General features: G+C 30.9%; 1 protein-coding gene across 1 annotated transcript; it reads right to left on the minus strand.

Annotated features, from left to right (window-relative positions):
- Nucleotides 1-3,424: 3,424 nt before the first annotated feature.
- LOC127736593 (uncharacterized) lies at nt 3,425-11,071 on the minus strand. The gene is made up of 6 exons (XM_052247156.1): nt 10,794-11,071; nt 9,212-9,472; nt 8,486-8,779; nt 7,775-8,095; nt 5,876-6,168; nt 3,425-4,025 (listed from the first exon to the last, which is right to left on the minus strand). The coding sequence occupies exons 1-6, from the start codon at nt 10,870-10,872 to the stop codon at nt 4,014-4,016; spliced, it is 1,260 nt and encodes a 419-aa protein (XP_052103116.1). The 5' UTR covers nt 10,873-11,071; the 3' UTR covers nt 3,425-4,013.
- Between the last annotated feature and the right edge of the window lie 2,609 nt (nt 11,072-13,680).

Below are 13,680 nucleotides of genomic sequence, written 5' to 3' on the forward strand. Positions count from 1 at the left end.
CCTTTTTTTAATACTTGTATGCTTGCTATTTCAGCGAAAGTATAAATAATTACTTTGATACTTCTAAAACGTCTAATTCTCCCATATTGGGCAATATAACTCTTGGAAACGAAGACAGTTTCATCTGAAATAGTTTTTGTAAATTATATAAGACATGGTATCCTGCCCATATTTTAATAATGTATTTATTGATTTTTATTTTCATCTGTAGACAGTGTTTTTTTTTTTTTTCATTTCCGTTTCACCTTTGATACTTTCCTTAACCTGTTACCGCATGTTTGATAAGACGGTACAGTTTGAGCCAAAACATAGCATTGATGATACTGATCGATGCAAAACTTGTGTTCAGAAAATTATAACGATATATTTTGAATCTTTTAAGTGTTTGTTTATGTTTTGTATCTTTATCAATGATATCAATTCAGAATATTTGAATAATAGAAAAACAAAGGATATGGGATATCCATCCATGACACAAAATCAGTACATGCACAGCATAGAAACACACAAAAAGCAAGGGAACAGTGCTTTTATTGCTGTTCTTCATCTCAAAGTCACAGTGGAGCAAAAAAAAAAACTCTCACCTTACTGCAAGTTTGGTCTATTTTCAGTTTTCTAAATTCGAACACGAGGAAGTTTTTGTGTTCTAAGTTATAAGCTTTGTCTGAAATTGCAAAAATTGCACAATTATTCAAGCGTATCACAATTATGTTTATTGTTTTTAAAAATGAATGTTTTAATTTTTTCAAACCAATCAAATGCTTTACACGCATTACTCTTTGGAATTTTTAAATTCATAAATGATTGGTCATAGCGTCATACTTATACATTATGAGGAACTTTGTCTTTAATATAAGATTTGGAGACATTTGACCGTAAATGGCAGCCACATATGACCTTGTAAACAACTGAAGTAGCTGGAAACCAGATCTTATCGAAAATAGTTAAAAGTAAGCTATCTTTTGACGCTAAAAGTGTCTTTGAGTACTGAACATCGATTTTAAAACCCCTATTTCTTAAAATCAGTACTAAAATCCATATGTATTTCCAATAGGTTGAATGAACCTCTATATTAATGTTTTCTGAAGAAAAACATTTTTTTTTCTTCTGGCAAGTTTTGTTTCTTGCACATTAATTCTGTTTCGATATGTGTCGAAAAGATATTTGGAACATGATTATTATTATATATATTATATGACAGTGTTTCGTATAAAACTCATCATAGTAACAAAGCTTATATTTTGGTACGCCAGACCCGCGTTTTGTCTACAAATCAATGTCGCTTGAATCAAAACAGTTATAATTCCAAATCAAATATTGACATGAAGAATGATTAATACTTGAAATATCAATTAGTTGTGACACAATATGTTTCTGGTGAAGGAAAACCTTAACGCTTTAAATATTTTTACATTACATCAACCAAAATTTACAGAAAATGAACTTGTCACTCTTATGTAAACCGTAAATAACTAGTAATTAACTGCCGCATAACAAAAATAATAAGAACTACAACCTATTTTTTATTTTTTCGCTGGAAGAGGTACATTTTTTTACTATCTTTTGACACTCTTTAGTGGAGTGACCAAGCCAACGAATTTTCAACTTGAATGGACCACCTTACCTGCAAGATAAATTTTGACTTTTCGTTTAGAAAAATGTTTCATCTTTAATTTTTGCCTGGTCGTAGAACCGAAAAAAGGTGTTATCTTTTAAAATTCGAGTTCAAAGTTCGGCAGATGAGTTTTTCATTAGTTTAAAAAAAAATAACGTCACCAGGGGTTATAGACAGTCCGAAAATAATATCTGAATAAGAGTGGTCTCTTGTGGAGAATTTTCTTATTGGCAATCATACCACATCTTCTTTTTATATATAAGACATTACTCCTTTAACGAAAGAATAAACAATAACCGTTCATTTTCGACTCAATTTTAGAACATTGTAAACATCAAATGACCATTTTTAAGGAAATTCAGGTGGACAACAAGAAAAATGCAAAGATGAATCAGGAAATAGCTTTGAATCGATATTTTTTTTTAACATTTCAAAAGTCATGTACATTTAAAGATATAATTCTGAATTCTACGCGGTTTCTTAAAGAGTAATCGAAGTGAATTTTGTTTCTGTTTGATTATATACCAGTTGCCAGCGGCAAATATTTCACCAGGTAACTGAATAAAATGGTTTAAATGAAGTACTAATAGGTTAGCGAATATATTTTTTGTTATGACCATTGAGATTTTAGGGGTAGAAATTTTGGAATCAGCAGCCTACTATGGAGCCCGCAGAAAGAGTTTCTGCAAGGGTTCGTTAACATGCAAAGTGCACAACATTTTAGAACACCGGGGTCCTTATTATTCTAAAGCAGTATACACCCTCCATGAGTTCTACTGTAGCATATTTGTAAGAAATAATTTGTCATATTTTGATCAGACATCGTTTTCGTCGTCGTCTTCTTCAGAAATTGCTTGATGAGTAAGATGATTACTACATCCCACAGACCCTCCACACGATTAAAAAGTCGTACAATCGAAATATGTGTGTACATGTAACATACACAACGTTTATTTCAAGCTTTTCATCCTTGCATGTTTAAATATATTCTTGAAGGAAAAGTGACATAGGTGCCTCGAAGAAAACCGGTATGTGTTCTCAATTCTTCGAGCAAATGTAAGGTCTTTAAAAATAGTAATGAAATCTTTGATGCCTTCAGTGCTTTTGGACATGTTGGATTAGACAAAAAATGAACTATGAAAGTCATACGTAGGTCCAATAAGTTTTATACAGCTGATGTCTCTAAATCAATGGAAAACTGCTTTAAATAAAGGAACCTTGAGAGCTTTATAGGGCAGTACTTCTGAAACCCTATGATTAAACTGTTCGCAAATAAGAATCTGTTTACGGTGTTTCGAGCATTAATTCCCTTGGACACAATATTACCTGTAAGCTATTTAAGTTTGACACAAAAATGCAATCAGCAGTTCCCTTGACTGTTGTTTAATTGTTAGCAATACCTTGTGTTTTGATAAAACCACAGGTAGTATAATGATGGATATAGAGGGCCAACATGGTAGACATAAATTGTATTTTTCAGAGTATGTCAAAGGTAGTGCTGTATCTTCTAAAACCGGAAGTGACTTTCTTTTCTGGATGTTACAACTATACCTTAAAATGTGAATTTAAGGGTAAAAAGAATTGTTTTCTGGACAAAAAGTTATTAGTTGTATTGTATTTCCCCAATGCAACAATTTTGATATAATATCTTTTCGTGTATTTGACCTTTGGGAACTGGTCGTTCCTATTATTCTAATTGTAAAAGGATAACCAATTTCTTATTCCACATACACATTTTACAATGTATAAGTACATGATTATACTGTTTTATAATTATTAGATTATTCAAACAATTTATTGTTCATTCAGCACATATATACTAACCATACATTTCCTACATGAAGCTTAGTACAGATAAAAAATAAGTCCATTATGTTCTGTAGTTCAGATTATCGTATCATCTTGTCTATGACAAGCTAGGGCTTTGTGTAAATTGCTGTATTAATGTACTCTGCAGATGTTGTTGCCGCGCTTGCCGGTGATATAATTGTATTTTGATAAATATTTGGGATGATGCTACTGTATTGGTGCATTTCGATAATTGAAGGAATTATCGCCTGATAGGCATTTTCATAACCCTCACCAGTTAGTCCTATGAAAGAGCTTGCACTAGAACTATCTCCACCACCACTTGATATAACATCATTGCTTACGTCGTCTCTTGGTATATGGTCATTATTATCTAGTTCAAAGTTAGTTATTGGATCAACAATCACATTGTTATAACTAATTGTTCCTATCTCATCATATTGACCTTCTTGAGTGATTTCCACCGTCGAATTAGATCTTCTTTTTCGCCTCAAACAGCAATATATATGTGAGACAATACAGCATATAAGCATTCCTCCGACAATGTTTCCAATAACCACCGTGCAATTATTGTATGCAGAAGGCGTAATTAGTTCATACTCTGAAAATAGAGTTATGCTTTGAATTAACTTACGTCTGATTTATCAGCATACTGAACTGTTTAATAAGTTTATTGTTGCTTTCAAAACTACTAAATTAATTCAACTTAACCTGTAAGACGGGATTATTGAATGATATGACTAAACTTGAGTTTCTGCAAAGGATCATGTTTTTACATAATTTATCACAATATATTAATGTATATTTCCATTTATTAGGAGACGACTATCCATATTCTAAGAGAGCAAAAGATATGGGGTGGTTGTTCGGCTCAACTATTTATTTTAATCTTTTGCTGAGCATGCTTGTTTCTTTTCCACGAAATATTCATTCAAATCCCGTCTTTTATAAGGTCATTTCTTTTTGATATTTCTCAAAATCTCCCCCCTCCTTTCCAATGGTTGTCCTGTTACTGGAAGGTTGTGTATTGAAAGTTTTTCTTTTAAATTGGTGCAATGTAGGAACATATTTCGCAACAGTCGAATTAACATGCTTTAGCAAACAGTTATCAAAACCTCTACGAGATAACACAATCGTAAGACATGCTAGATGAGTTCAAAGTTTAGAAACAGGAAAACACTATTTTGACATTGTCTTGAAAAATTAGATTTAAAAAAACATTTTGAAGTCTAATATGTTCATATTATACCAAAGTTTTTTTTTTGTGAACATGTTTTTCCTGATTCAAAGTTCTTAAATTAATATTATAAGAACCACAGTAAGAAAACAGGGAGAATAGTTTACATAAATAATATGCTGAAAGGGTTAAATTAAAAATCGAGAATGTTTTATATCAATGAGAAACGATATGTGTCTCCACAGGACGCATTTATGAATTGACTCTTATATATAGCTGTCATGTTTAATAAAAACTTTAATATTAGTATAACATGTATAGTAGCCAATAGTATTCGCTGGTTTATAAACTTAATATAAAATGTGAATCGTGTCAGTTTCAAACTTAGTCATTCACATCTATTGTGATTATCAGATCCTGAAATTTTTTGTTTTGCTTTACACTATTTAGAAAGATTACACTATTTAGAAGAGAAATTGACAACGCCATTTAAAAAAACGGCGATAGACAAAAAGGTCAACAAAACAGTACACAAAAAACGAATAAAGATTGGGCAACATGGACCCCACCAAATTATTGAGGGTGATATAGTATGTTCCTAACGATTATTCAGACCTTGATCCACATATGGTTTCCGTCTGTTTGGTAATGGTCAGTACAAATTCCGTAAAAAGTGTCATCATGTATCATTTATATTACTTATTTATCATGTTTATGTATTTATCTGTCCTGGGTGTTTTTGCGTTTATTTGTACTGTATTAGATCTTACTGTCATTTTAGCAATATTTTTTAACATTGTCATATAAGCGGGAGGTTTGGCTAACTTAAAACCAGGTTCAACCCAACATTTTTCTTAAAATGACCTGTACCAAGTCAGGAATATGGCAGTTGCTATCACACAGTCCGTTTCTTTGCATGTTGGCGTTTGTTTTTGTAGCAGTACAGTGTTTCTGTTGTTCCATTGTTTTTCTCTAATAGTTGATGTGTTAACTCGCTTTTGGTTTTTGACCCGGATTTGTTTCAGTTTAATCGATTTATTACTTTTTTATTTTATATAGCGGTATACTACTAGTGCCTTTATATGATCTCACAATCTATTTCAAATTGAGTCTTTTTTCAACTTTTTAGGGGTTGTTGCGATATTGAGTACTTATGCTCACACTTTAATAAACTTATTATCTGATATTTTGGGCAAATAGGTGCATTTAAGCCAGTACAGAATCAAAAACGCCGATTTCGCAGCCAACCAGTATCTTCCAGATTATGTACTTACTAAAATTTCTAGCTTCTGAAACACTTGTTTTTTTTCACTTTCTCCAATAACATTTCTAGAAAACATGCACACAAAATATTGTTTATTTGATACAAGTTCATATATAGTGTATTTAAATTCATTTTCGAAGCTATCTTTTACGGGACCTGTTGTTTTCCACCATTCTACGTCAGCATTACGATGCTGTATAAAGAAAAATTGATTTGATCCGCCATTAAAACCTGGAATCTGTGACACTATCATGTGGTTTTCGTATTGAACCACTGTTATATTGTTGGGAGGTTCTGGTCGATCTGAAAGTTAAAAATAAAGTAATTTATAGCCAAACTTATCTACAACATTTACAATGTGTCATAAATATCAAACAAATTAAAAAGGCTGAATAACAAACAATCATGCGAGAATTCATCACTGAAAAGTATTTCGAGAAGTAAACGTGACCACAAAAATAGACAATGACTGTTTAGTTCTTTGAATATCAGCTGTATTTGTATAATAAAAAGTAAAATCACAAAAATACTGAACTCCGAAGAAAATTCAAAAAGGATAGTCCCTTATCAAATGGCAAAATCAAAGCTCAAACACATCAAACGAATGGATAACAACTGTCATATGCTTGACTTGGTACAAGGCTAAGAAATCGGTGTTATGCGATCTTTAATTAGCTATTACTCCTGTTAAGAGCCGAGTACAAATACAGGTGATATACAAAGACACTAAACAGATATGTGGATTGTTTTTGCTTTGAAAGACTGTAAAACTCACACTTATTGCATTTATTTTCGATTCAAAATCCTGTTGAGGCCCGCGTAGAAATAATGAAAAAACATTACACAATTAGCTGAAAACCGGTACGCCACAAGGAATCTCGCATGGTCAACAATAATACTCAAAATTAAGAATTATTTATTATAACATATCGATTTATTTCAACAGTAAACATAAATAACAAAACATTGTCCGATTTAAGACAAAAATGTTTGATTCGTCCTACGCTTCAAAATTTCGAACCGTCCGTGCATTCACAATGTTTACTGACATATTGATTACTGATATTGTTGTCTGGTTGATTTTGTGTGTTACACTTTACACATTCAAATTTGGCATCGTAGTAAAATAGAGAAAATCCTGCTGTTCATGTTTGTCTATAAGCAGAAAGTGGGTCGTGGATCAGAGACTGGAAAATTCACGGACTGAGCAAAACGTCATTTGAATGCGATTGCAATACACATTTTGAGGTCACTAAAGTTCACACAACACTGGTCAACAGAAATACACAAAAATAGTCCGACAGTTGTAGGATCTTTCAGGCGATATCTGTATAATATACAAATACAGTCTAGCGATATTTGTTGGACAGTTAAAATATGTTAAGAAATCCAATTTCAGGATAAACTGAATTATATTACTAAAAGAATATGTATAAAGTTAAATGTAACAGAGCCTTAAATAAACTGTACTGTAAGTTTGTAACAACCATGACATTGGTTAATATCTAGTTTCGGTTGATAGGAAATCCAACGGCAGTTTTGATAATTGTTAATGACACAAATGTTACTAATTGTGCTGCACCAGATGTGCCTTTTGACAATTGGTGTAACACGGTGATAAATTTAAAGATAATAACATACTACAATTGTTGAAGAGCTGTTCAAACCAAACATAATATAACGTATATTTAAAAATGATTAATCAAAAGACTGTGACGTTTTGGTATTTTTATTTCCATTTTGCCTTTAACAGTTTGAAAACCTTTTTAGTGCAATTATAACACAGTTTTAAGGATAATAATTGCCATCTTAATGATTGTAGATTAGTGTGTGTACTATATCGCAGCAACATATAACCAGCAGTAAGATAAACACGTGAATATTCAAAAGATAAAGAAAACATACGTACTTCCAGATCTGAGGTAAACAGTATATGAATTACACCCTTTAATGTTACAAGCATCTATTGTATAATTAACAAATTCCTCCTCTGTCGCTAAGCCAAGATGAAACACAATTGTTATTTCATGAACTTTTAGTTTGAAACCATGGAATATATCATGAGTATGAGGCCTTCCCTTTGTAATCCTTGGATGTAGAACCCTATTATCATTTGATATCTTCAGTAGTATAATATCAAGTTTACTGTACAAAACAACAGTGATATTAAGATCACATTTATATTGCCCAAACTGTACTCTTTTGTTTGTTGAAATGAAGATTGGTGGTGCTAATAAAATAAGAACATTTTTTTTTTAATTCTTAAACATTTTTCTCGTTCATTTTATATAATCAAACATATAAATACTCATTTTTTTAAACTTGTCTACATTCTACATTGTGAACTCCATGTATATTCACCAAACAGTTATCGTAATCATCATTACCTCTTTAAAATTAATAGTGTGTATACTTATATTAAAAAAGTAAGAATAATGCAGTGCAAAATAAAATTTTAGCCTTCCATTTGATGGTGGAAAACAGATATATTCAGCACTCAATTCATGACACCAATCTATAGAAATTTAAGCTTCCCCGGCAATTAATAGAATATATATTAACCAAATGCAAGAGCAATATGATATTTTACATGATTTTACTTTACTTTATAATGTTATACCTTCGAATTGAACATTTACTGCTCCTTCCTGATACAGAGTTCCATTTCTAGCTATAATACCATTGGATACTTTACATACGTAAATTCCAACCTGTTCAAGAAGTGTCTTATTGCTTTGTGCTATTATCGTGAGTTTGCCGGTTTGAGTTCCTTCAATTTTACACATTGTTTCATCGAATTCCGATCGATAATACCATTTTGCGAAGGTGTAATTGTTAGGTTCACCCCTTGGATGACAGTGTAGATTGATAGTTTGTCCAGTAATTGTGTACGACACACTGACCACTGGAGGATCTATCAAATATTATTACATTTAGTTTATTCAAATCACGAAAACAATTGTAAGTTATTATAATAAGTGTTACTTTAAAATTTTAAAACACTGCTATGTCATGAACGAAAACTGTAAATTCAGAAATGTGTTTATTATTGCGAAAATGGGATAAATTTAAAAACGTCTGTTCTAAATTTTGAAAGCATTGTTTTTTATCACACCTCTTCCTGTAATTACATTACATTTTTTGTCATTATCCCTCGCATTTGTGTTAAAACATTTCTAAAATTTTAGTACTTGGCAATAGTTTTACACCAGATGTACAGACGGTCCGATAAATCATTTTGATTTCGAATGAGATAATATAATAGTCGAATCGAATATAGTATACTAATCGAAAAGTTGATGTAGATATGTTCAAATTGATCAAAATTGGTAAAATTAAAACTTACACAGAATCTTGAGATATATATGCGATTCGGATATTCCTATTCCGTTTGAAGCAATACATGTATATATTTGTGTGTTAGTACGATGGATCGGGCTGTATGTCAAACATGATGAGGTATTATTGCCAACTGAATAGTTCACATTCCCTTTCCATATGATCTGATCCATTGGTGGATTGCTGTTTCCTTGACAACATACTTGTGTCGAAGTATTTTCAATAAATTTTTCACGTGCAGGACGATCGACAGTTAGTGATGGTTTGTCTACAAAACACAAAACTTCTTCACACATATTACATGATTGTGTTTTATTGCAAAAACCATATACTTGAAACTTTGAAATTGTTTTATTTGGTTTTTCTTATATTCAATTCTCGATTGTGCCTATTCATCTTTTGAAGAGTCAATTTAAGTCGTTTTATAAACAATGGCTAATATTTTGTTCACCAAAACGATCTTGCGTATTTGCTATAAAAACAGTGCTATTTTTAAAATTAAATTGTAACTAGATAGATCCTTGTCCTGTATTTTTTTTGGATCAAAACCCGTAGAGTTATACTGACAATAAAATCGAGTTCAGATCGCAAGGAAAATGTATCAATTACCGGGAAAATGTTACAATTACGTATATATATATGTATACTCTATTCAAATGAGGTAAATATATGAATTTTTGTAAATCCTGATATTAACTGAGACCAATTGAATACGACACGTTCACCTTAACAAGAGGCAGTTAATTCTTTGTTCACTTTTATCTTTGCATTAATAAATATATTGAATAGCATCTATCATGTCTTTATGCCAAAACCAGATGTTCATCAAAAAATTAACCATCATGTATATATGGCGTTAGATAAACGCGTTGAATATTTTTTGTTTTCCTTTTTAGGGGTTGCACGTGAAGTTCATGGGGTTACTCATATTTAGTGTTTTCTTCAGAATTCATCTGACAATTCGAGCGATGATAATCAATTTTTACTTGTTCCGTTAGCTGAATCCACTGTTTTATTTACAGTTCAATTTAATAGGCAAACTTTCTAAATATTATTAAATGCAATACAATCAGTTATAAAAACCATGTATTGTACATACTTAATTTGTATGGTTTCTCTTTATTCCTCTATTTCAGATATTTGATAAGAAATACGATTTTTCCATGTAGTACATCGGTTTTACATATTAAAAAATTGTTATGAGATTACTGCTGTTGAGATCGAAGTTTGTTTTGTTGTAGAGGACAGTTAGTGCATTTTTAGTTTCCTTTAGGGATATAGTTTCCATTTGGGCTAGAGCTGCGTTTTACTAATGACTGGTTTATGAAGTCGGAACTGACAATAGAATACAAAATAATCTTCTCCAATTTGTTTGGCTTTTTTCTACAAAAATCAGATAAAACAAATTGAAAGCATAATAAACGAATTTAACGTTCGGGTTTTTCTATACATTCCCAATGTGACAAAATTCATGTTATAACATCAGTAAGACAATCAAAATAATCAATTGCATCATTTATTGCGATTGAATCCTGGTCAACTGGCATAACACATTTATAAAAATAAACTAGAAATTGTTTAATACTTACATTGAATATCCAAAATAACTTTATCGGTCAATGGTTTTTCTAACATGGCACTTACAGCAGTACATTCCAATGATTTCATATTGTCCTTTCTGCTTGGAACAAACGAATAAACTATTTTATCACTTTTACCTTTCTGAACGGTTGAACCGTTCTCTGTTAAAAAGAGAGTTTCTGGTGGTTTACCGTTGTTAACAGTACATACTATATCTAGATTATGTCCTTCGATTCCGCGAATATGTTTTTGTTGTCCTGTTTCAAAAGTCTTAAAAAAAGTCAAGTTGTTTGGTGGAGCTACAAGTGAACATTTAAACATATTTGAATAGACATATGATAAACATAAAATGCTATCAATAATATATGAAATAAAACAAACAAATTATTTTGGACAAAATACTAGATTCAGGTGTGTATACCATTCGAACAAATCATAGTTAAATAGATATGTTTTAGAGACCAGGATTAAAATTTTATATTTGCGCCAGACGCACGTTTCGTCTACAAAAGACTCATCAGTGACGCTCGAATAAAAAAATGTTAAAGGCCAAATAAACTACGAAGTTGAAGAGCGTTGAGGACCAAAAATTCTTAAAGTTTTGCCAAATACAGCTTAGGTAAATGCAGATTCGTGTGAGTCAATTATCACTCAGACTTGTTTTATATATGACTTTTCCAAATTTCATATATTCTTAATTAGACAATTTTATACAGAGTAATTGTGTTTATAAAATCTTGAAAAAAGTAAAATTTCTTTTATTTCATTTGTCAGCTAAATGTCAAATTGCTAATTGTTAATTTGATATTTTAGAAAATACCTTGTAGTAATTAAACTATCATCTTGTGTTCAATCAGACACGTTTTTCACGAATCAGACCATATGGGTTGTTTTACATATTCAATTTTATAGACATCCCGACACTTACTCTTTAAATTGACGGTGAAATTATGTATATAAACTATTTCAGATTTCGAATACTCGCATATGTAATGCCCCACACCAACTTCCGAGAAATTTGTAACAACCAAACTGCAATCATTGGTATTGTTATCTCCAATAATTTCAACGTTCAAGTCATGAAGTATAGGATTGAGCATTATGCCTGCCGCATAAGGTTCTTCCTCATTTTTATACTTTTTTGTAATTGAAGATATTTTTGGACCTGACCACGAACTTTCATTGTGTAGACTGCATGTGCAATTGAGGACAACATCTTCACCCTTTTCTTTCAAAATCCTTGTATAGTTTTTTTTATAAACAAGATCACCTGTTTAATTAAAAGACAAATCTGTTATAAATTATTTTGATTAATAGATTCCCATTCTTTTTCTTTCATATGTTGAAACATGTAAAATATGAGAAAAAATTTACAGAATAAGTGAAGAAAATAATTAATTATTACAATTTTTTACATTGTTAATTTGAAGAAAGAGGTGTCTTTTAATTGCATTTAAAAGGTATATGATATCAAGTGTATTCCTTAAAAACAGACATTTATACGTTATGAATGGATATAAGAAGATGTGGTATGTGTGTGTATACAATATATATATATATATTTTTAAACTGGTTAACAATACATACATTTTTCATCATGTTTATAGTAACACTAATGATAACTCGATTATGGTTTCTGTTTTCCCATATGATATGTTTGATATGAGACACTGAAAACGTTACTCATGCGAAATCTTTTCAAGAAAATTGTGAAATGTGCCTTGTATTAGATGAAGAGAAGCTTTTTTGGCTGCTAAAATGGTATCGACTGTTGACTTTTTGCTTATATATTAATGTTGGTATATGCTATGTAAGTGTTCTGTTGACTACCAGTTTGTGGATAGTTTATTTTACTGGTCATGTTTTTCGATTTGTAAAAAAGCGAATATAACCATAAATATACCATGAAAGTAGATTACCAATTGGTATTCAAATTTCATGAATCTATTCTGACTATACAAAAACAAGGTAAAACAAACAGTTCTTGTAAATATTGCTCTATAAAGCAAAGACAAGAAATGTCAATGTTTTCTGTCAATACGTTGGTACTGTTAAAGAAATAAATATCGGATAGGTTTCTAGTTTGATAAGCAGTCAATATCTAACTGTGGTTGTGGTTTCATATTTGCAAAGTTTTTGTTGCTGAGAGGTTGATCACGGCATTCATTTAAAAAAGATTTGATAATTGAAAAATATCTTTAACCTTTGAATTTGTTTTACAAATGTCAACTATTTAAATAAATTACCTGAGGAATAACTATCAAGCAGAAATAGCAGAAATATCTTCAAAATACAGTAACTGGTGAGCATTCTCAGTCTATTACAAAAGGTTACCGAAAATTAAAATAGTTTAAATATTAACAATAATCATAACTATTTCAATTTGCCATTTACAAATTATTTACACCAATAGGTAAATAATTGTTAATTGACATCTTATTTTCATATTTTCCTATATAAGTGATACTTTCCTTGAAACTCATACGGAGGTTAATTTAATCGCCATAAAGACATGTAAATAACTTTAAAGAAAGGGGCTACTTATAAACAAACTAAAACTGTTTAGTATGGCCTCAAAAATAGACTATTTAGTAGTTGGTAACACGCACAATGAAGCAGAATGTACAGATAAAAACAAGGGATTCGATGTAAGATATATATTATTCCTAATTATCCTATGTATGATAATGTAAACTTAAACTTTACCATGGCGTTTTTCATGTTGTCAGTATTTTTGACTTATGAGTTTGAATGTGCCTTTGGTATTCTTTGCCTCTCTTAAACTTTTCGGGTAAAACAGGCAAGTTTCACTCACGTCAATTTCACTTGAATTTAAATTCATGTGAATCTCACGTGAAATTCAGGTGAATGTCACCTCAATGATCTTATACGTGA

This window comes from Mytilus californianus, unplaced genomic scaffold (assembly GCF_021869535.1).
Source record: "Mytilus californianus isolate M0D057914Y unplaced genomic scaffold, xbMytCali1.0.p SCAF_34, whole genome shotgun sequence".
NCBI lineage: Eukaryota > Metazoa > Mollusca > Bivalvia > Mytilida > Mytilidae > Mytilus > Mytilus californianus.

Bases quoted from the DNA above. Each gene is read 5' to 3' on its own strand.
- LOC127736593 (XM_052247156.1), bottom strand. From the start codon at position 10,872: ATGAAATCATTGGAATGTACTGCTGTAAGTGCCATGTTAGAAAAACCA. The intron at 9,473-10,793 runs GTAAGTATTAAA...TGTGTTTTGTAG, and splicing joins AGTTATTTTGGATATTCAAT to ACAAACCATCACTAACTGTC. The intron at 6,169-7,774 runs GTACGTATGTTT...TTTAACTTTCAG, and splicing joins TGTTTACCTCAGATCTGGAA to ATCGACCAGAACCTCCCAAC.